General features: G+C 41.9%; 1 protein-coding gene across 1 annotated transcript; it reads left to right on the top strand.

Annotated features, from left to right (window-relative positions):
• The first annotated feature begins 11,575 nt into the window (after positions 1 to 11,575).
• On the top strand, positions 11,576 to 21,760 carry LOC107392618 (vitellogenin-1). Its single transcript, XM_054752319.2, has 34 exons — positions 11,576 to 11,704; positions 12,795 to 12,815; positions 12,979 to 13,130; positions 14,062 to 14,313; positions 14,401 to 14,562; positions 14,641 to 14,789; positions 14,887 to 15,037; positions 15,128 to 15,285; positions 15,371 to 15,536; positions 15,617 to 15,739; positions 15,822 to 16,040; positions 16,126 to 16,343; positions 16,432 to 16,529; positions 16,610 to 16,734; positions 16,820 to 16,921; positions 17,009 to 17,128; positions 17,209 to 17,398; positions 17,551 to 17,644; positions 17,725 to 17,910; positions 18,024 to 18,165; positions 18,244 to 18,457; positions 18,538 to 19,049; positions 19,149 to 19,187; positions 19,277 to 19,345; positions 19,448 to 19,651; positions 19,731 to 19,873; positions 19,962 to 20,097; positions 20,177 to 20,300; positions 20,379 to 20,559; positions 20,649 to 20,743; positions 20,884 to 20,978; positions 21,087 to 21,252; positions 21,348 to 21,509; positions 21,595 to 21,760. Exons 1-34 carry the CDS (start codon positions 11,665 to 11,667, stop codon positions 21,684 to 21,686), a joined length of 5,100 nt encoding a protein of 1,699 aa, XP_054608294.2. The 5' UTR covers positions 11,576 to 11,664; the 3' UTR covers positions 21,687 to 21,760.

Raw genomic sequence — 21,760 nt, 5'->3', positions numbered from 1 at the left:
ACCCCTTTGACCCATTGGAGAAGAGGAGGTGGCATTAGGAGGAGCTGGACTGAGCCGGCAGCATTTTTTTGGCAGAGGAGATGGTGGTGTCTGCTCCTAGCGATGTGGACCAAACCCCGGAGTGCACAGCACCAGCCTGGATCCAGCGAACCTGGAAATGTCTCTGTGGATCTCATCCCATCTAACCCAGCAAGATGGACCAAGGACCGTCAGGCTGGACCAGGGGAGCAGGCGTACAGCGGCAGAGACGTCTTTAACAAAGCAGAGGAGAAGGAGAAAGGCCTTGCTGACCACCCGCAGTGAAAATGGGTGCACCAGCATGGGATCACTCATATTCCTCTGCCTTCCTCTGACAATACTCTCAAAGATCATCGCACCACTGGATTCTTGCTGGTCGAATCGTTCTGTCATGATGTGAGGGTGTTTGGATCCAAAGCAGGTGAGAGCACACAGGAGCAACTGTAGAAAGTTTAAAGTCTCTTTAATTTGTGGTGATGTCAGTGTAGTGTAAGAAAGTCAGTGCATGGCTAAAGGTCATCAGTGTGCTAAAGGTCAATTGTGTGCTTTCCAAACCAGAACAAATGCATCGTTTATGGCCTCGCCATCTGGGGGAACCGCCATAACAAAAGCCCTCGCTATAACAACATTTCTCTCTGCTGCAAGTCACAAGACAGCTCCTTCAGAAGACAACATTTTTAACCTTAATAAAAGAATCATATTCTTTTTATAAAATGATTTTCTCACTTTACAGATAAATTACAATGCATGTTTTATCTAAAATGAATTTAATAAGACTTGATTGCTCTGCACAGAAAATCACTTTTCAAGACTCCTCACACCCTCTTCATATTGTTTTTGAGTGGCTGCCCTCCAAATGCCGACTTTGATGCCCATGCTGTAAAACCTATATGTATGTCAATGTGTAAAACATAGAGGAGAAGTTAATTTGTTCCCAGAGCTGCACTTCTTCTCAATACTTAGTACAGATGGGGAGTGTGTGCGTCATTTGTATGTGTGTGTGCATGTACTTACATGTATGCATATGTATTTGTATGTGCGTATGTGTGAGGGAGTTTGAGAGTAAGAGCGAGCATAAAGGTTTACTCATAGTTGATCATTCACATGTAAAGGTATGAGGTGAATGCATATATAGATTTTATGGGTTTTACGAATATGTAAATTGATTGAGTTTTAGAGCCTGGAGATTTTAGTGTCTGCTGCTTCACAAATCTGTCTCAAATTGCCCTTCGGGGATTAATAAAGTTGTCTTGAGTCTTGCTTGACAGTAGTAATGAATCAAAATAACTGTTTATTGTTGAAATGCATACTTTTGGATCTTAAATCCACCAAACTAATTTACTTGATTCATTAATGATGGTTTAATTTTCAGTCATGTCACATATTAATGTTAGTATATTAACAATGACAGTTATATCATATTTAGACCACACAGTAAAGGAAATAGTAAGGGTTATGATTAATTGATAACTAATAAAACATCACTGAATTCAGCCAGATTATACTTGTAATCCCAGACTTCACATATTTCCTAAAACACTTAATTAGACTCTTGATAACATCCAAGATCATGTTTCATTAGAGTTTGGTTATTGTCTCAGTTGATATTATCTTGAATAATCATTTACCTCCAGCTATTCTGTATAATCATCAGTCGTAGAAATATAGTAATAAATTGATTTTTATAAACTGTATTTTTGCTTCTGTTTCAAATTACTGATAAGTGTTGGTCCCCTGGCTGGCATAACCTGTCCTATCTCCCCACTGTAGAAGACTACAATAGGGGTGTTAAATTATGATCAATAAGATGTGATGATTCTATATAAATATAGAGTATCAACCTAATTGATCTTTGAATGTTTAACCAGAAGAATTTAAAGTTCTTTGCTTAATCAGTGACCATAAACACACTTCAGACAGAGTCAAGTATATAATTAAAATAAACTTTATTTTCTAGACTAATTATAAACATGACAAGCTATGAATTCTGATGTGTGATGGAATGTGATGTGTGAATGGAATGTGGTGACGGGTGATCAGAACCTTTGTATCTAAAAGAAACTGTGAGTTCTGGGTGTAAAGAGTTTGATCTGCTATAACTAGAGAGTTGATAATTTATAGAACCACATCAGACGCAATCTTGCTGTGCCTACGTACACTTTCGGAGACTTTCTTTTGGATCTGAGATGTCGGGGGGTCGGGTGACCCCAAGGTACCGAAATTTGCAGGAAAAACCGCAGTACGACCAGGTCAGTCCAGCGTCGTCTCCAGGTCACAACAAACAGGTGGACTCGTTTTGCGTCTCAAACGGTTGGACTCTTAAGGAGTCTTACTGTTAGCTTTGCAGCGTGCAAAAAGGTTTTGACTGTATGTCAGAGAGATGTTTCAAAGAGGCTGATTCCAGATTGGCCACTCCGGAATCTCAGCTGGAAACAAACTCCACTCAGCTCGATGAACTTCAATGAACTGAATAACTCGGGAAGTGATCGTGTTTTATTATTCCTATGTTATGATTTTATGGCAAATCACAACTTGCCATGTTAAGAAGGTTTTACCAAGCAAACCTCAGAACACTCCTCCTTCAGATAAAAGATGCTTTGATTTGTGGATAAGAAAACTTAATGTGCAGTGATGTTAACTTTAGCCTTGTGATATGCACGTGTGTATGAGTGTGTGAACTTGTCAAGTCACATACGCTGATTATCAGGCAAACGGATATTGCAAGGACATTCATTTCATCCATTTTAATTTAAGCACAAATTAATCAACCTTATTAATTTAAGCACAGATTAATCAAAACATTTCATTTAACACCTTGTCTATTCATTATATGATTAATTAACTCATAATGATCATTTCATTATATGATTTAATTATGAAAGTTCATCCTTTGTTCTGTGAAGCACGGCAGTATGAGATAAGAGGGAAGCTTTAAGAGAGACTTCGGTGAAGCAACAGTTTGTTGATAATCTGTTATCGTGTGTGCCAAGGCATTGCAGAATCTTTCTTGCAGATTAAAGGCACCAGATGCAGACTTATGTCTCCATATTACCGGATACTGAAGAGGTCAAACTGTAGATGAAAAACTGACCATTTCTGGACTCTACACCACTCTGTTCAGTCCTGTGTCTTCCCTAATTGCTCCCACCTGCCTCTCATCTCCCAATCACTTTAGATCCCAGCTCCACTTGTATTTAAACCCTCTCGGTTCTGTGTTCCTTGTCCGTTCATCGTTTCAGTGTCTCGTGTGCTCATCATTAAAACCTTTTGAATGTTCCTGCCTGCCTGCCTGCCTGCCTTTTTCCTCTGCACCTTTGGATCCTCACCTCAATCACTCTACTTCGCCCCGCACTCGTGACACTGGCTACCCGAAGTACCTATTTCCAGAGTTAACCGGATATTAAAGGTTTAACAATATTAATGATTCATATCTTTATGGAACATTAGATTTTGTTGGATACCCTTCACATTTTATTGACAGTTTATTAATTGTGACCACTTACAAATTGAAACCAAAATTAACAAAAAAAGACCAGGCTCAGGGAAAGAGATATGCAGACAATCCAACACACAACAAAAAACTGACAGGGCTTGAATACAAGAGGGCACAGGTGATTAGGGAACAAGTGGCAGGTGGGAGCAATTAATACTAACAAAACACAGGAAACATAGGAGCTGTGAATCAGGTGGTTGCTCTGAGAACAATCAGCTGTGTCACGAGTGTGTGACAAGGTGGAAGGGTTAGCTGCGCAGGGGTGCTGGTGACGTGAACGTTTGACTTTTTTGTCGGTTTGGCATGATCTGGAAGAGGTTTTGGAAGATAGGCCGACGGCTTATCCAGGCCTGGTACAACGGTGTGGGAATCCAGGGGACTAGGGGCTCCATTGTGTCTCGGGCGGTTGAGGATATTAGTGAGGGAGGGGAGTGGGATTAGTTGTAGTTCATGGCTTTTTGTGTCCTTCAGTGGAATGCCAGGAGCCTGATAGTTAACGGGCAGGAGTTTAAGAAGGCCTTGGAGAGTACTCTTGATGTGCTGCCAGATGTGATTTGCATCCAGGACACTTGGTTTAAGCCTGTTTTGGATTTGAGGTTGAGTGGCTATGTTTGTGAGAGGTGGCATACGGTGGACAGGCCGGGTGGGGGCCTGTTCGTGTTGATAAATGTGTGGTTGTGGACGTTTAGACGGTTGGTGGGGTGGTCTCGATAGTTAACTTTTACAACCCGGGTGGGGGGTTAGTGGGCCCTCCGGGGTTTGTTGGATATGACCAAGTCGGTACTGTGGATTTTAACACCCATAGTGAGTTGTGGGCTGGTGGGAAGTCTGACAGAAATGGGGAGGTTTAAAAATGGGTTTTAGATGAGGCTGAGTTGGTGGTGCTCAACAATGGGCAGCCAACGTGGTGCAGAGGTGAAGGTTGCTGCTCGTCTTTTTGCGTGACCTTCATCACCACCCCCCTCTCTCTCTCTCTCTCTCTCTCTCTCTCTCTCTCTCTGTCTCTCTCTGTCTCTCTCTCTCTCTCTCTCTCTCTCTCTCTCTGTCTCTCTCTCTGTCTCTCTCTGTCTCTCTCTCTCTCTCTCTCTGTCTCTCTCTCTCTCTCTCTCTCTCTCTCTCTCTCTCTCTCTCTCTCTCTCTCTCTCTCTCTCTCTCTCTCTCTCTCTCTCTCTCTTTGCATTCTTTTTAACCACAATTGTCTATTTTTGCTATTTTAAACAAACTTTTCTAGCCAAGACCTGACAATTGTTTCAGCAGATTTGGTGGCAGTGGTCTGCAACTGGGGCGTTTTGGACCACCCTACTATGGCAAGCAATAACTCACCAGTGCTGAGTCAGTTTGGGAGGGGTCTGGTATCTGGGTGATAGGGATTGGTGTTGGGGTTGAATTTAAATTTGAAGCATGCACACTGGTCCTATTTTGAGGGTTGCTTGGATTAATGGGCTGTTTGATTCCCTGGGTGGTGATGTGGGGAGGTCCTTGATTGCAGACAACGGTGCCTTCTGGAAGCGGGGTCAGAATCTTCTGTTTGTGTTCTGCCGGGTTCAGGAAGGACTGGGTGGTATTGTGGCATTGGAATAAAGCTGGGGTTTCAGGTTGTGCCCGTTCAAGACCAAGTACATGCTTTTTGGGCTTCAAGCCCGGATCACACTGTGCGGTTTGCAGCCGTCGCACAGGATTGTTCATGTCACACTGAGAGAACCCCCGAAAAGTGTCACAGAGTATGGCTCAAGATTTCTGTGAATCAGACGGTACGACATCTTGCTGCAACAGGACATGCTGTGTCATGAGCGCACCTCCCGAAAGCATACGTCACTAAGCAGACTGCTAACCAAAAGAAAGCTTAAAATAATGCAGCACTGCCATTAACACTTCTTTTTAGTGTAGAGAAAGAATAATTTTTAAAACCCTTGCTTTGGCATCAGACACCAGCTGCGGATCTCCTTTTCCCGTCTTTCAGCTAAACAGCTGAGCTGTCTGCTGGTCATTCATCCTTCTCTCTTATACATAAAAAAACCCACTAAACTACAGAGAAGTAACAATCTGGCACAGATCGCTCCAATATCTGTCTCACTATTTACTCTGCAGCTTCGTGACATCTAATCACACCCGCTGTCACGGAGCACAGCTCTGTCCCTCTGCAGCAAAACGTTATTAATCTATCCTTAAGTGAAATTTCCACCAACAGAAAAATATCTCATGTTTTTGTGTTTTATTTTTTATGTTCATGATCTCATGTCCTCTCAGCTCTCACATTTTCAAGGTTTTCACAATTCAGCTGATGGTTTAAAAATGTAGTAAAATTATTTTTTTTTTATAACTCCTGTTTAACTGGGGCTATTAACAGAAATAAAAACTGGTGTGTAGTTTATAATCAGTATTTTAAACATAAATTGAAACCAAAGTTCAGAGAGGCGGAGTCTTGCTTCTGCAGTGTCCCAAAGCTAAGATGCAAAGATTGCAGACAGGAGTTGTAGGTTTTAGAGCATGCTTGACTGTCCGAGGCTGTCTTTGGTCATGAGTAGGGTTGGGCATCGTTTAATTTTGAACAATTCCGATTCTGATTCCAATTCCTCATGTTGATTCCGTTTCCTATCGATTCCCGATTCCGATTATTTCAAGACATTACATGTTTTGCATGAGCTAGCTAACCACAGGTCCTACTTGATGAAATAATCTTAACTTCAACATGAATTTTTATTCTATGAACAATAACATCACTTTCATTTAGACAAAAACATGTTTTGGAGAAAAAAAGAAAAAGACTTGCAGCACAATCAGTGTGTTTGTTTCTGACCACAATCAAAGTATGGAAGAAGCCTCTGGGATGAGAGGCTAAATGTCTCCAACATATCCAGAAACATCCAGCTGTTTTCAACTAAACCTCTCAGTCCGTTACAACCTTTTGCTTGGTCTTATGAGTGTCAGCAGTCTTTCGAGCATCTCAAAGCCATGCATTGTTGTACTCCGGTGTTGTCTGCTCCAAATTTCTCTTTACACTTTAAGATCGAGGTTGATGCCAGTGCAGTAGGTGCCGGAGCTGTCCTTCTGCAAGAGGATGTGCAGGGAATTGACCATCCTGTGAGATATTTTTCTAGAAAGTTCAATACTCACCAAGTTAAGTATTCTACTATAGAAAAGGAAACCCTCGCACTGTTACAGGCCTTACAACACTTTGAGGTTTATGTTGGTTCGAGTTCTGAATCTGTTAAAGTTTTTACTGATCATAATCCTCTAGTGTTTCTCTCCAGGATGTTTAACCAGAACCAACACCTTATGCGTTGGGCTTTGATCATTCAAGAATACAACCTGGAGATCCATCACAAAAGGGGTTCAGAAAATGTGTTGGCTGACACTTTATCTCGTGCAATTTAACTAAAGTAATGGATTGATTCAAACAGTGTTTGAACTTTACAGGGTGGATGTGTTACGTGCAAAGCGCTTTTGCTGGCAGTTTCTATAACTGTTTTCTTTCCCAGGTTCAAGTTGCCTGCTACACTGAGGTCCTGTTCCCAGTGAGGGTTGGACTCCACCAGGGCTGCCCTTTGTCACCGGTTCTGTTCATTATCTTTATGGACAGAATTTCTAGGTGCAGCCGTGGTGTGGAGTGTGTCGAGTTTGGTGTCAAGAGAATCTCGCCTCTGCTTTTTGCAGATGATGTGGTCCTCCTAGCTTCATCCAGCTCTGACCTTCAGCTCTTGCTGGGTAGGTTCGCGGCCGAGTGTGAAGCGGCTGGGATGAGGATCAGCACCTCCAAATCTGAGACCATGGTTCTAGACCGGAAAAGGGTGGCTTGCCAACTCCGGGTCGGGCGAGAGGTCCTACCTCAAGTGGAGGAGTTTAAGTATCTCGGGGTCTTGTTCACGAGTGAGGGTAGGAGGGATCGGGAGATCGACAGGCGGATTGGTTCAGCATCTGCAGTGATGCGGACACTGAGCCGATCTGTCGTGGTGAAGAGGGAGCTGAGCCAGAAAGCCAGGCTCTCGATTTACCGGTCGATCTATGTCCCAATCCTCACCTATGGTCATGAGCTTTGGGTAATGACCGAAAGAATGAGATCGCGGATACAAGCGGCTGAAATGAGTTTCCTCCGTAGGGTGGCCAGGCTCAGCCTTAGAGATAGGATGAGGAGCTCAGACATTTGGGAGGGACTCGGCGTAGAACCGCTGCTCCTCCGGATCGAAAGGAGCCAGTTGAGGTGGTATGGGCATCTGGCCAGGATGCCTCCTGGACGCCTCCCCGGGGAGGTGTTTCGGGCATGTCCTGCCGGCAGACGGCCCCCGGGTCGACCCAGGACACGTTGGAGAGATTACATCTCCAATCTGGTCCGGGAACGCCTTGGGGTCCTGCCGGAGGAGCTGGTGGAGAAGGCCGGGGAGAAGACGGTCTGGAGCTCCCTAGTTGGGATGCTGCCCCCACGACCCGGATAAGCGGAGGAAGACGACGACGATTAATAATCTGTTGTACAATATTTTTATAAATTTAATTATATGTTTCTATTGGTTATCTTTTATCAGTGTGTTTTATTTAGATTTGTATTTATCAGCTGTTTATGTTTATTTTGTTTCTTAACTTGTTATCTTAGTCTCATTAATAAACCAGTGTTTCCTCTGTGGGGGCTGGCTGCCCCGGGGGCAGCGGTTGGCTGTGGTGGCCGGGATGCTTCTCATGCCTCCTCTCGCCCAGGCTACTGCTGATCCTGCTGCTCCCGGTGCAGTTGGCTCCTTTGAGGGCAATTCCGTCTTCTTTGTGCTACTACATCTGCACTAAGCCAGCAGCCTTTTCTCTTTTGCGTGTGTGTGTGTGTGTGTGTGTGTGTGTGTGTGTGTGTGTGTGTGTGTGTGTGTGTGTGTGTGTGTGTGTGTGTGTGTGAGTTTGGGATGGGATTGGGATGGGATTGAGGGTGGGAGGAGGGAGATACAAAGGGGATCTCTTATGTGAATCTGTGTGGTAGGGGTGGGAAACCAACTGCTGCCTGTTTGTTTTTAATACTGTAAAGCACTTTGAGCTGCATTTGTATGAAATGTGCTTCATAAATAAATTTCATTTGATTTGATTCACTGCATGTACTTTATTAACTGAAAACATGAACAAATCATTTATTTTTGAGTGAGATTTCCAGTGTTTTGGTTAAAAATAGTCATTTTTACAAGACACACCATGCCGGCAAATAAGCAGAACATTATCACAACGGTGTGTCTCATTAACACGCAATGAAGGCGTGGCGTTGCGCGGATTTTGCGGCATTCGTTCCGCCTCACGTGGTAGTAACATTGCAGTAACTGTCTGTTCTAAAAACCGTGATTACGCCTTGGCGCAACAGAGGAAAGTGTCATGATGACGTAGGAAGGTGATGCCATGCTCCAGCCGGCAACTGCAGGGGCGGATTAAGGACTGAAGAAGATCCGGGGCTTAGCACACACACACACACACACACACACACACACACACACACACACACACGCACACACACGTGACACGCACTAGTCAACATATATATTTGTCTTGTACCACATAATTTTTAATCTGAAGCTACATATTAAGCATATTCAGGGCAGAATATTGTTCCTGTTAGTGTTTAGTGTGAGATGATAGTAAATATTCCCGTTCTTTCTCCATCAACTTTACCTGATCGTAAGCTAACTTTAGGCAAACCAGTAGCACAACAAATATTTTCAAATAAGACTCACAAACCTGAGTCAACACCAGTATCATCAAAGCTGGGGTTCTGTCGCGGTACTTTTGGTCTAAAAAACGTTCTTATGTCCATCTTCACACATGCGTTTCAGGCAGAGAGTGTAGAAAAAAACAGGCACTGCAGAGGAAGCCGGCTGCTGAAGGGCTTCTTCTTCAGTGGTGGAGGCTCAGGCAGGCTGTATACAAACTACTGCTAGCTGCTCTCTCTCTGTTGGACTTTGGTACTGCATGTTACTTCAACGTTTGAGATCCGGGGCTTTTCATTAAAGATTCGGGGCTTCAGCCCAAGTAGCCGGGCCTAACGCCGCCCCTGGGCAACTGTATTGAAAATTAGAGTAAGCAAGGGCCATGAGTTTTACTTTTTGAACAAAATCAGCTGAGATGGCAAACTGAAGCACTGCAGCGCTCCATGAGCTTCTCTACATTAGAGCTGGAGCTCAGATCACCAGAGACTGGATGGGACTGTGGAGGACAGACTCCTTTAGGAGCGGCTTGTTAATAAACATAACAATCGCAGCGCAATAAAAAGCAAGTTATGTCCAAGATAAATGGAAGTCTGCGGCAGTGCAGGAACCGCCCCCATACCCCCTTTATGCCGTCATCGCCTAATCTTTTATAAAAAGGATACAATTGCGCCAGATTACCGCCATGGTCTCAGAAATTATAAACGACCTTAGGCTCCCCGATGCTGCCACGGCGTTGCGGCTAATTGACGGCACTGCTTTGTAAAAACAGCTAGTGTGTATAGAGAAAGATGTATTGCATTTTGAAATGAAATGCTCATTTATATTTAACAAAATGTGTTTTTGAGAAAAAAAAGGCAAGTGTGTTTTGTAGGTGTGTGCTGTGAAAAGTGTTTGAAAAACCTATCTGAAGTGTAAGGGCTTGTTAGCTATTGAAAAAAAACTGTAAAAAGTCCTTCCCCAGTGGCTTATCAAGCCAACAGACATGTTAAAATATCCGACCAGAATATGGTCGTAATGGCATTACTTCACCTTGAAACTCAGAGAAATCATTAATAAAATCCATATTCTGCTTTGGAGGGCATTAAATTAGCATTATTAAAAACATAGTGGAAGACCCAAGTTCAAACACACTTTCTGATATTCCTGTCAGTGGTTTCCAAAAATCACTGCAATTTTCAACACTTAGATGCTACTTCTATTTGAACTAACAAATAACATCAAAATTCTGAGTAGTTTATTGCAATACAATGAATATTTAGGATTGTAGATGTTAGCGGACTGGAGCAAACCACTTTAGTCTTGGCCCAGATTTTATTAGCAGTTAGCATGTCATTCAGGTCAGAAATAAACCCCATATACCCAAATTGGGTATGTTCAAAAAGGTTTAAAACCGTGAAGGGACTTCAAATAGATAAAACTTCTACGTTTCCACAAACTGGCACTTCTAAAGATGAGAATAATCCCTTTAAGCAGCTCTCTGCAGTTTGTTAATAAATACAATTTAAGGTGTTTATGAATTGTGCTAAATTATGTATTAATTTTAGGCAAGCATGAGAGCAGGCTTTTTACTATGACATGTCTCTAACGAATTAATTAATCTGAATCAGCTCAAATGCATGCATTTTAAGTTCTCTTTTTGTTTTAAAGCTTCTTTCCGGAGTATTTCTCTTATCTAATGGCACCATCTAGTGGCTGACAAGCGTATCGCACAAAAACGCTGTTCCTTTGTTTTTTAAGATGGCAACTTCACGTTTCTGTTTATAAATGTGCTTCTGTAGCCAACAAACAGAGCTAAAACACGTTGTTTTACAAGTATTATTCTCATGTCATGTTGTGTTTTCACATATTTATATTTTAGAGACTTTCTTGTCCGTGAAAAGTTAATCAACTCTGCATCAGCCGAGGTAATTCTTAAATGTGAAGCATCTAAGCGGCAGTCTAATGCTATTGTTTAGTTCTGGTCGGCGCTCAGTTTCCTATTGCACGGAGCTCTGCCGGGCAGGGGGCGTGCTTAGCAACAAAAAAAAAAGGACGCATTGCTTATATTATATCACAGTACATGATGAGATAATCACTTTTACGGATTTCTGACAAATCATACATAATTGTTGAAAGAAGAAAACTCCAGAAAGCAGCTTTAAGTAACATTTACATAAAAATGAATAGTAACAGCCACTGAAATGTGTTTTGGAACTAAAGCAGGAGTAACCAGTTCATGAAACTGGGTAAACACTTTTGGGACATGATGCTCAAGAGTTTGACCTGCACTAAGGGACAAGGTCAGGTGACCCTAACTTGAAAACCTTTGATGATTGCTGACCAAACCAAACCCAAAGCGTGTTTCAACCTAAATGATTAATAACTTATCAAATCAAGTGCAATAATCAAACATGCTAGAGTCCACAATGTGCATCTGTTGCATCATCTGCAGCTCAGAGCTTCCCTTTGAAAGGCAGCCTGTCACCACAGACTGTCACAAGCCCATCAGCCATGAAAGCGGTTGTGCTTGCCTTGGTCCTGGCCTTCGTGGGTAAGTCGGATTCTCCATTTGGCAAAGTGAATGACTTTCAAAATTATTTTGAAGTTTGTCTTTGTGGTTTTTTTTCTTCTTCCTTTTAAACTTGGTAATTTAAAAATGTATTAAAATTCTAGGTATACACTGTCTATTGTTTGTTTACACTCAGTTGCAGCTGATAACATCTAATGATTTATAAGTATGTGTTTAGTTAAAAATGTGCTTGTGATTACTTGGAAACATACATTTAGGCCCTAAAGGCCAAAACATGCTTTTGTATTTTCTATACACTAAAATCCAAGTGAATCTGAATAATGACTTCAGAGCTACTTGAAATGATATTTTCAATATTGCTAGCTGTGAAACACTTCTTAAAACACATACACAAACACACAAACACATACAATTTAAAAAAAAAAAAAAATATCATGAACTGAAGACAAAAGAGTAAAAAGACGATACTTATACTTATTTTATTTGACTAACAGGCTTCCAATCAGAGTTCATAGAAATACATAACACTTATTAAGATCAGAATCAGAGTCAGAAGGGTTTTTTTGCCATATGTGTGAGAATCACAACATTAGGAAATTGCTGCGGTACTTGGTGCAAGGAAAATAAATGATAAGCAAAATTTGAATCAAGAAATAACCACAATTTAATGATAATATAGGGAATCAATAATTAAAGAAGCAGCTACTTTATACGAGTCAGTGTAGGTACTATCCAGAGCAGGTCAGTTCAGGTGCACGCAACACTAGGGTCACTGACCGGAACAAAGCTGCTGGAGTGGACAGATCTACGATTGTCATTCATGAGTCCAACCACAGAGGGGAAGAATCTGTTTTTGTGGCTACATTTGATCTAAATGACAATGCTATTTAAAAAATTTTTTTACTCATTGATCGTCAAAATTATCTGAATGTCTCTGGGTGTTATTCACTCCACTACTTGTTTCAGCAGTTGAAGATTTCCCCGTTTCTTATTGCCATGTCCTTATTTTATTACTGATTTTATTTGTAGCATTTATGAAAATTTAAAAAATCTTTTAGAGGGAATTCTGCTTACAAGGAAAACTAATAACTTTCTTTCCTTTCTTTTTTAGCCGCCCAGAGTCCCGATTTTGGTAAGTTCAATATTTGACTGTAATCTGAAAAATCAGTTACTGTGGAGTTTCAGTTGAAGCTAATGCTAGCAAAAAATTAATTATTTCAATGCATAAGGTTGAAAAAAATTATGGATGCTTCATAAGAGTTATATTTTTTAACTAAGCAAATCTGTGTTTACAGCCCCTGAGTTTGAAGCCGGTAAAACATATGTGTACAAGTATGAAGCTTTCATCCTGGGTGGACTTCCTGAAGAAGATCTGGCGAGAGCTGGAATCAAAATCAGCACCAAAGTTCTCATCAGTAATGAAGCCCAGAATACATATGTGCTGAAGGTAAGTGCTAAAAACCAAAAACAGAACATTTCCCTTTACTTTAGTTAAAGGGGCATTATGGAAGTTTGACAGCCAAAACATGTATAGAAATAATAAATTTCTTCTTCATACATTCTCCTGCAATGCCCTGATCCTGTAGAGTGAGCCCTGGCATTTTTACTGTGATTGCCTATTTTTCTGTAAAATCACAGAAAAAGAGAGCTGCTCGGGCCGAGCAGGCTGCTTCATGCGCGTTCACGCTCAGGCATAGCCCTCCGAACCATTCTTTGATCATTGTTTCACTGTCATCAAGGATATAAATGTTACAGATACATAAGATGTCACTGGTGCTGTAGCACGCCTAGTAAGACAACAGACTATCATGCAGAAGACCCAGGTTCAATTTTGGATGTGAGCATAGTTCATTTAGAGTTTCTGTTTTACATTACTGGTATTTTTTTTTCCCAGTAAGATGCCCAAAATTTTATTTGAGACTCGCCGAACTGCATTGAATTCACAGATAAAAAAGATGTGGGTTCAACTTTCATTTTGGAACAATTTTTCAAGCATGATCTGAGCATGCAGGAGGACTGACCCATCTTAAACCTTTGTCAGCTGTGCTGAAGAGAAAGATACAGAACCAAATTATTTCATTAATTAGCTGCGCATTCTCCTGTCCTCCGGGCTACACACACACGCACACACACACACAAACAAACATACACACACACACAAAGGACTGTCTCAGAGGCCTATTTGCCTCCACGTGTGAAGCTGACCCCCATCAGCTTCACAGAGCTCTGTCTCAGCTGTTATTTTTGTTAAGGAGTGTGCATGTACAGCCGTTACGCTTTTGGCCTGAGGGGGCAATCGCGAGCATAAAAATTCAAAACTCCGTAAAGTCCCTTTAATAAAATATATACATTTTTAATTGTAAATGTGAACATTGCAGCTTGTGGAACCTGAGCTCTATGAGTACAGCGGCTATTGGCCAAAGGACCCAGCAGAGCCAGCTACCAAGCTGAAGGCAGCCCTGGCATCTCAGTTTGCAATTCCCATCAAGTTTGAGTATACCAACGGTGCTGTTGGAAAAATCTTCGCTCCTGAGGAAATCTCGACTTTGGTGCTGAACATTTACAGAGGACTGCTGAATATTCTGGAACTGAACATCAAGAAGACCCACAAAGTCTACGATCTGCAGGAGGTTGGTCAAGTGTTGGTGGTCCATTTGTTATGTATATCTAAAACAAGAAATTAAATAGTGATACTAAATACCTGCTGTGCTTTACAGGCCAGTACTCAGGGTGTGTGCAAGACTCTGTATTCCATCAACGAAGATGAGCGGCTTGAAAACATCCTTCTGACCAAGACCAGGGACATGAACCACTGCCATGAAAGGATCATGAAGGATATTGGGTTGGCATACACTGAGAAATGTGAAACATGCCAGAGGGTAAGTTCAAGCTTATTAAATGCAAAGTAAACATGTGTGAAATCAGAACCGTGCCTGAACATGTGATTGTATGAACAGGAATCCAGGAACCTGAAAGGCACCACAACATACAGTTACGTCCTGAAACCAGTTCCCAGTGGCCTGATGATCCTGAAGGCAGAAACCAATGAGCTGATCCAGTTTTCACCTTTCTCTGAGGGAAATGGAGATGCTGAGATGAAAACAAAGTAAGTTAAATCTTCCTGAGAACCTGAGAATGAAGTTGTATTATCCGGGATGAATACAGATGTAACTTGCCTTTACCATTTCCACTTTACTCCAAAGGCAGTCTTTAGTGTTCCTTGAGGTCAAGAAAGAGCTTATTCCAACCATAAAGGCTGAGTATCATCAACGTGGATCTCTCATGTATGAGTTCTCTGACGAACTTCTCGAGACACCCCTTCAGCTTATCAAGATCAGCAATGCTAAGGCCCAGGTAGAAATTCAGACTGATCAAAACCATAAAAAGGAAAATACGTAAAACTTCACTTACAACAATGACACTGTGTCAATTTTATGTTCTTAGATTATGGAGAGTTTGAATCACCTGGTATCCCATGATGCTGAGATTGTTCATGAGGATGCCCCTCTGAAGTTTTTGGAACTGATCCAAATCCTGCGTAAAGTTCGCCGTGAAGACCTGGAGATGAACTGGAATCAGATCAAAAAGATGCCCACTCAAAGGTGGACTTCTGTCACATAACAAATAGCAGGCAATGAAAATAATGGGTATTTTTATAGAAACGTAATGTTTTTTTTGTTCATTTAGACGCTGGTTCTTGGAGGCCATCCCTGCCGTTGGAACCCCTGATGCCCTGGAACTCATCAAGGAGATATTCTTGGCTGAAGAGATTAGTGTTATTGAGGCAGTTCAGGCTTTCGCCACAGCCGTGCACATGGTCACAGCAGACACTGAGACTATCAAGATTTTTGAGGTTGGTAAACAACAAATATGTGACATTGTTAAGAGGATGAACCAATGCATGAAACATTTCTTCTTTATGCATTTCTTTAGTCACTGATTACCAACCACAAAGTCGTGGAAAACCCAGTTCTGCGTGAGATCATCTTCCTTGGCTACGGTACCATGGTTTCTAAAGAGTGTGTTGAGTCTGACTGTCCTGCTGAACTCATAAAGGTGAGATATCTTTCTTGTTTCATAATTTGAGGAAAATGTTTTAAAAGAAATGGAGGTTTTGACATTCCATCTCCCTCCACAGCCCATCCAGGACCGTCTTGCTGAAGCTGTTGCTAAGAGTGAGATAGAGAAGATCATCCTGTACATTAAGGTTTTGGGAAATGCTGGACATCCTGCTAGTCTCAAGTCAATCACAAAGCTCATGCCCATTCATGGCACTGCTGCTGCATCTCTGCCAATGAGAGTCCACGCTGAGGCCATCATGGCTCTGAGGAACATTGCAAAGAAGGAGCACAGACAGGTGAGACCTCAGTCTTAAAAATGTCAATGGGTCATGCCATTTCATCCAGTCTGCTTACAAAGCATGCTTTTCTTTTATGAAATAGGTTCAGGAACTGGCCCTTCAGCTCTACATGGACAAGGCTCTCCACCCAGAGCTTCGTATGCTTTCATGCATTGTCATTTTTGAGACAAGGCCTTCTATGGGATTGGTGACCACTATTGCCAACGCTGTAAAAACTGAGGAGAACTTGCAGGTTGCCAGCTTCACCTACTCTCACATGAAGTCCCTGAGCAGAAGCCCAAGCACCATCCACTCATCAGTGTAAGTGAGCTATCTGGGTGTCATTGTCAGAGAACAAAGATGAACATCCTTATTCACTGATGTTAATATCTTTGTGCTTCCATCACAGGTCTGAAGCTTGCAGTGTTGCTATGAAAATCCTGGGTTCCAAGCTGGATAGACTGAGTTTCCGTTTCAGTAAAGCCATCCATGCTGACTACTACAACAGTAAGCCATTTCTAAAATGACACATATTTCAGCAGATTTTTTAGAGTAAGCACGGCCTCACTCACTCAACTTTTCATCAGACACCTTGATGCTCGGTGCTGCTTCCACTGCTTTCTACATCAATGATGCCGCCACTATTCTCCCAAGAACCGTTGTTGCCAAGATCAGCGCCTTCCTTGCTGGAGCTGCTGCTGATGTCCTGGAGGTACAGGAAATTTGACAGCTAACAAGCTGCTTTGTAACTACATTTTAGGTTCCTGTTTTAACATCAGTCACTTTTACTTGGTTAGATTGGAGTGAAAACTGAGGGACTTCAAGAGGTTCTTCTCAAAAACCCTGCACTGTCCGACGATGCTGACAGGATCACCAAAATGAAGCGCGTCATCAAGGCTGTAAGCTAAACCACGAGTCACTTACAAAAGGATAAATCATTACACAGTCACACATCTTGGAACAGGTTTCTGTTTCTTTGTTCACAGCTGTCTAACTGGAGGTCCCAGCCAAACACTGAACCTCTGGCTTCAGTCTACATCAAGTTCTTTGGACAAGAGATTGCCTTCGCCAATGTTGACAAAGTCATGATTGACTGGGTTGCTGAGGTATGAGATGGACATCACCATATCAACTTCAAGGCAAAGTTGATCACACAACACTCATGATGAATTTTACCCCCCTGCAGAATGCCAGGGAAATCCCTATTAAGGAATATGGAAAGAAAGTTCTCAAGACTCTGCTCCACTCTGATATCGACTTCCACTATGCTAAACCTATGCTGGCTGCTGAGGTGCGCCGCATCCTCCCCACTGCTGCCGGTTTGCCAATGGAGCTCAGTCTGTACACCGCTGCTGTGGCCGCAGCTGCTATTAAGAGTGAGTAACTAATCAGTAAATAATCTGTTTGGCATAAAACTGTGTGGACTTTTTCAGATAGACTACATCATACAAAATGTATACAATCCTCAACGTTGTCTGGTGTGAAATTTTATTTAAAAAGTAGCCTCAAAATAATTCTGTTTCCATAGTCAAGCCCACCACATCACCACATCTGCCAGAGGACTTCGAACTCAGCAAACTTCTGGAGACAGATATTGAGTTGGAGTCTGAGATCAGGCCAAGGTAAGTTTAATTTCCAACACTTGCTGAATGAGGATTAAGAAGTCCAGGTTGTTAAACTGAACACTTTCTTTTCTCTTTAGTGTTGCTGTGAACACATATGCTGTGATGGGGGTCAACACTGCCATTCTCCAGGCCGCTCTGGTAACAAGAGCTAAAGTCTACTCTGTTATGCCAGCCAAGATTGCTGCAAGACTCAACATCAAGGATGGCGACTTCAAGATTGAAGCTCTTCCTGTGTCTGTGCCTGAAAACTTTACATCTGTGAAGTAAGCCTCACCTTTTGCATCAGACTGTAACTTTGAAATGCTTAATCATGACTTCTATCTGCATTGTTCAAATGGGACTATTCTCCCTAACTGTTCTCTTGTCTTTTGAACAGTGTTGAGACCTTTGCTGTTGTGAGAAATATCGAGGAGCCTAATGTTGAGAGAATCACTCCAATTCTCCCAACCGAAGCCTTGAAATCCATCTCAAAAAGGACTGTTTCATCTTGGATTGCATCCTCAGATGACATTGACGTGGTAAATTTCAAAACACCTTTAAAACAAACACAAGTCTCTATAATTGAGAATATGATTAAAATGTGTTTCTCTGTACAGTCAAAGTCCTCAGAGATCCTTCCCCTGGAATCTGAAGCCAACCCCATTGTCAACTACAAAGTTCGTCCATTTGCAAAGAGATACTGTATTAAGAACCACGGTGTTGGACTGAGGGCCTGCTTCAAGGTTGAAACTGAAAGTGTTGATTTCATGAAAAACACAACCCTGTACAATCTGGTTCTGCAACGCAATATCTCATTTTCTGTTAAACCAAGTAAGCACTTAGAAAACTTCTCTTCTGAGCATTTTGTACACCGGTAAAGCAATACTGATACTATGTGTCAATTGTTTCAGTTGAAGGTGAAGAAGTTGAGAGGCTGGAGATGGAGGTTAAAGTTGGGGCAAAGGCTGCTGAGAAGCTCATTAAGCGCATCAATTTAGATGAAGAAGAAAATGTTGAAGATGCAGGACCAGTCCTGATGAAGCTCAACAAGATCCTGTCCTCCAGACGCAACAGCTCATCATCATCATCATCATCATCATCATCATCATCATCATCATCCTCTGCCAGCTCCAGAAGCTCTTCTTCAAGCCGTTCCTCCAGGACATCTTCTGTCTCTTCCAGCTCTTCATCTCGTTCAATCAGAAAGAACATCAATGCAGCTGTTTTGCCAAGCAACAGCAGCAGCAGCAGCAGCAGCAGTAGTAGCAGCAGCAGCAGCCGCCGTCGCAGCAGCAGCAGCAGTAGCAGCAGTAGCAGCAGCAGATCTGTCAGTGATTCAGCCAGGACCAGCTCTGCATCAAGCCTTGCATCTCTCTTTAGTGACAGTTCAAGTTCCTCTAGCTCCAGCGCTCTTGACTCCAAGGTAAAAGCCGGTTTTGATCTTGAATGTTTATTTGGACATCATCAAATTTTGTTTGAGAAATGAATCCTAACCCTGATAATTATGCTTCTTCTTGAACAGCAAGTGATTGAAAAATTCCAGAAGAACCACAAGAGGCTTGTAAGTTTCATGATCAATCAACAATCTTTGGAAAAAGAAATAACATTAGTTTTGACCTGCTGCTTTATAATCTCAATAATTTGTTTCAGATTGTCACTGCCACAGAAGCATCTGAAAGCAGAAGCAGTGCTGCTAGCTTTGAGGAAATCTACAGAAAGGTAAAGTTTGGTCATCGGACATAACTCATCAAAGTATTCAGACCTTTTCTTGGATAGTTTTAAGTGTCAACCAGAAGTAATGAGGCATACCTGTTTCTGCAGAACAAGGGCCTTGATGAAGAAGATATTGTCTTGGTCGTCATCCTCCGTGCTGTCAAAAAAAACAAGAAGATGGTGGGTTATCAAATTGCTGCCTACTTGGACAAACCAACTGCCAGGGTTCAACTTATTGTTGCTGCCCTTGCTCCTGAGGACAAGTGGAGACTCTGTGCTGATGGAGTTCTGTTGAGCCAGCACAAAGTTACTGTAAGGCACTGTCGTCTCATTTCACTAAAACTTAAAAGTTTGCTTTTACCATAAAGCAAGTAATTCTTTGTCTTAATAGGCTAAAGTAGCCTGGGGAGAAGAATGCAAGCGATACAGCACCTTGGTTACAGGAGAGACGGGTCTTGTTGGTTCAAGCCCTGCAGCTCGCCTCAGACTTTCTTGGGAGAGACTTCCATCTGCTCTTAGACGTTATGGAAAAATGTAAGAAAAGCTATGCATTCTTCTGTATGACCATCAATATGGGTATTATGTTAAAGACAACATGACATTTCAAACTGTCTTTCAACAGGGTAGACGAATACATTGATTCTGAAATCCTGGATGACTTGGTTCACACAAAGAGCAAAAACAGCACCAGGCAGATCTACATCACTGTGGCTGCAGAGTCTGATGAGATAGTTGACTTCATTGTAAAAACACCAATGGTATGAAACTTCATGTAGTTCTGCCAAAACAATGTTACATTAAGGCTTTTGTGATAACTGAGATTTATTATGATCACAGAATACTACCTACAAGAAGAGTCTGCATCTGCCTGTCTCCATGCCAATCAACGAGCTCAAACATTACATCCCCTTTGATGAAGTCTTTGAGAAAGTTCACTTCTTGATCACCAAGGCAGCTGCAGGTATGTCTAGAATTATAATGTGCCAAATTGAATGTAGCCCAGAAAATTGCAAAGCACTTCTTTGGTTTTTTCTTCCAGTTGAATGTAGCTACCTCGACGACAAACTGACCACCTTCAACAACAAGACCTACACACATGAGATGCCCTCATCTTGCTACCAGGTTCTGGCCCAGGACTGCACAGAAGAACTGAAATTCATGGTTCTCCTGAGGAAAGACTCCAAGGAACAACATCACATCAATGTCAAAATTGCTGACATGTAAGTTTACAACACAAGCAAGAACAAATCTTTGATTATCCTTTATAAGCCAACCAATCCTAACAATGTTTTCTCCGTAATGCTTGTAGAGACATTGACCTGCTGCAAGAGAAACACAATGTGACTGTTCATGTCAATGGAATGGAAATTCCCTTCACCAGTCTGCCATACCGTCACCCAACAGGTTTCTTTAACAAGTTTATATGGCATGATTATCATTAACTTCAACAAAATCATTTGTATTTTCCCACTTTGAAGCCACAGTAATAGCAATGTGTATTGAATAACCTTTTCCAAAAATGAACCATACCATTTGTTTTATAGCTTCCATTGAGATCAGACGCCACGAAGATGGTGTTGTTGTGTATGCACCAAGCCATGGTCTCCAAGAAGTTTACTGCGACAATGATTCATGGAAGGTAAAAAGGAGCATCTATATATTCAAAAGATTAGAACTGAGACAAGGACATTTCAAACATGTCAGATTAATTCTAGCTACTAATGTTTCATCTAATTTTGCTTTGAAGATCAAAGTTGTGGACTGGATGAAAGGCAAGACCTGTGGACTCTGTGGAAAGGCTGATGGGGAAATCAGACAGGAGTATCGTACACCCAACGGGCGTCTGGCCAAGAACTCAGTGAGCTTCGCTCATTCCTGGATCCTGCCCTCCGAGAGCTGCAGGGATAACTCTGGTTAGACACAAATTTAAGAAGTCTGAATCCTATCCCAAAGTTGCATTTGCAAAGAATCTGTATTAAACTCTTTTATCAACCCTTTTCTCTCACAGAGTGTCGTCTGAAGCTTGACTCAGTGCAGATGGAGAAACAGGTGACCATCCACGGTGACAACACTAAATGCAACTCTGTTGAGCCTGTGCCACGCTGTCTGCCTGGCTGCATCCCAACTAAGACCACCTCTGTCAATGTTGGCTTCAGCTGTCAGTCTATTGGTGAGTCAGAATTAAAAACAAGGAGATTGAAAATAAAACCAATGTTAAAATACAGTTTCTAACCAATTTGTTCTCATTTTTACAGATTCTGATACCAACCTCTTCGACAGAAGTGTGGACATCAGGGAAACCACACAGGCTCACCTTTCCTGCAGCTGTACTGCCAAGTGTTCATAAGACAACCATCACTTGTCAACCACTAATATAATGCATTTTATCTGTAACTATAAATAAACTGCATTTGAAAATCA

Source organism: Nothobranchius furzeri, chromosome 8 (assembly GCF_043380555.1).
Source record: "Nothobranchius furzeri strain GRZ-AD chromosome 8, NfurGRZ-RIMD1, whole genome shotgun sequence".
NCBI classification, from domain to species: domain Eukaryota; kingdom Metazoa; phylum Chordata; class Actinopteri; order Cyprinodontiformes; family Nothobranchiidae; genus Nothobranchius; species Nothobranchius furzeri.
The sequence above is the reverse complement of the archived record's forward strand: the minus strand, read 5'-3'. Positions and strand labels throughout refer to the sequence as shown.

What these genes read in the sequence shown, in the direction of transcription:
- LOC107392618 (XM_054752319.2), top strand. Translation starts at nt 11,665, where the DNA reads ATGAAAGCGGTTGTGCTTGCCTTGGTCCTGGCCTTCGTGG. An exon ending in AAAAAGATGCCCACTCAAAG is followed by an intron (nt 15,286 to 15,370) that starts GTGGACTTCTGT and finishes TTGTTCATTTAG; the next exon opens with ACGCTGGTTCTTGGAGGCCA. An exon ending in GCGACAATGATTCATGGAAG is followed by an intron (nt 20,979 to 21,086) that starts GTAAAAAGGAGC and finishes TTTGCTTTGAAG; the next exon opens with ATCAAAGTTGTGGACTGGAT.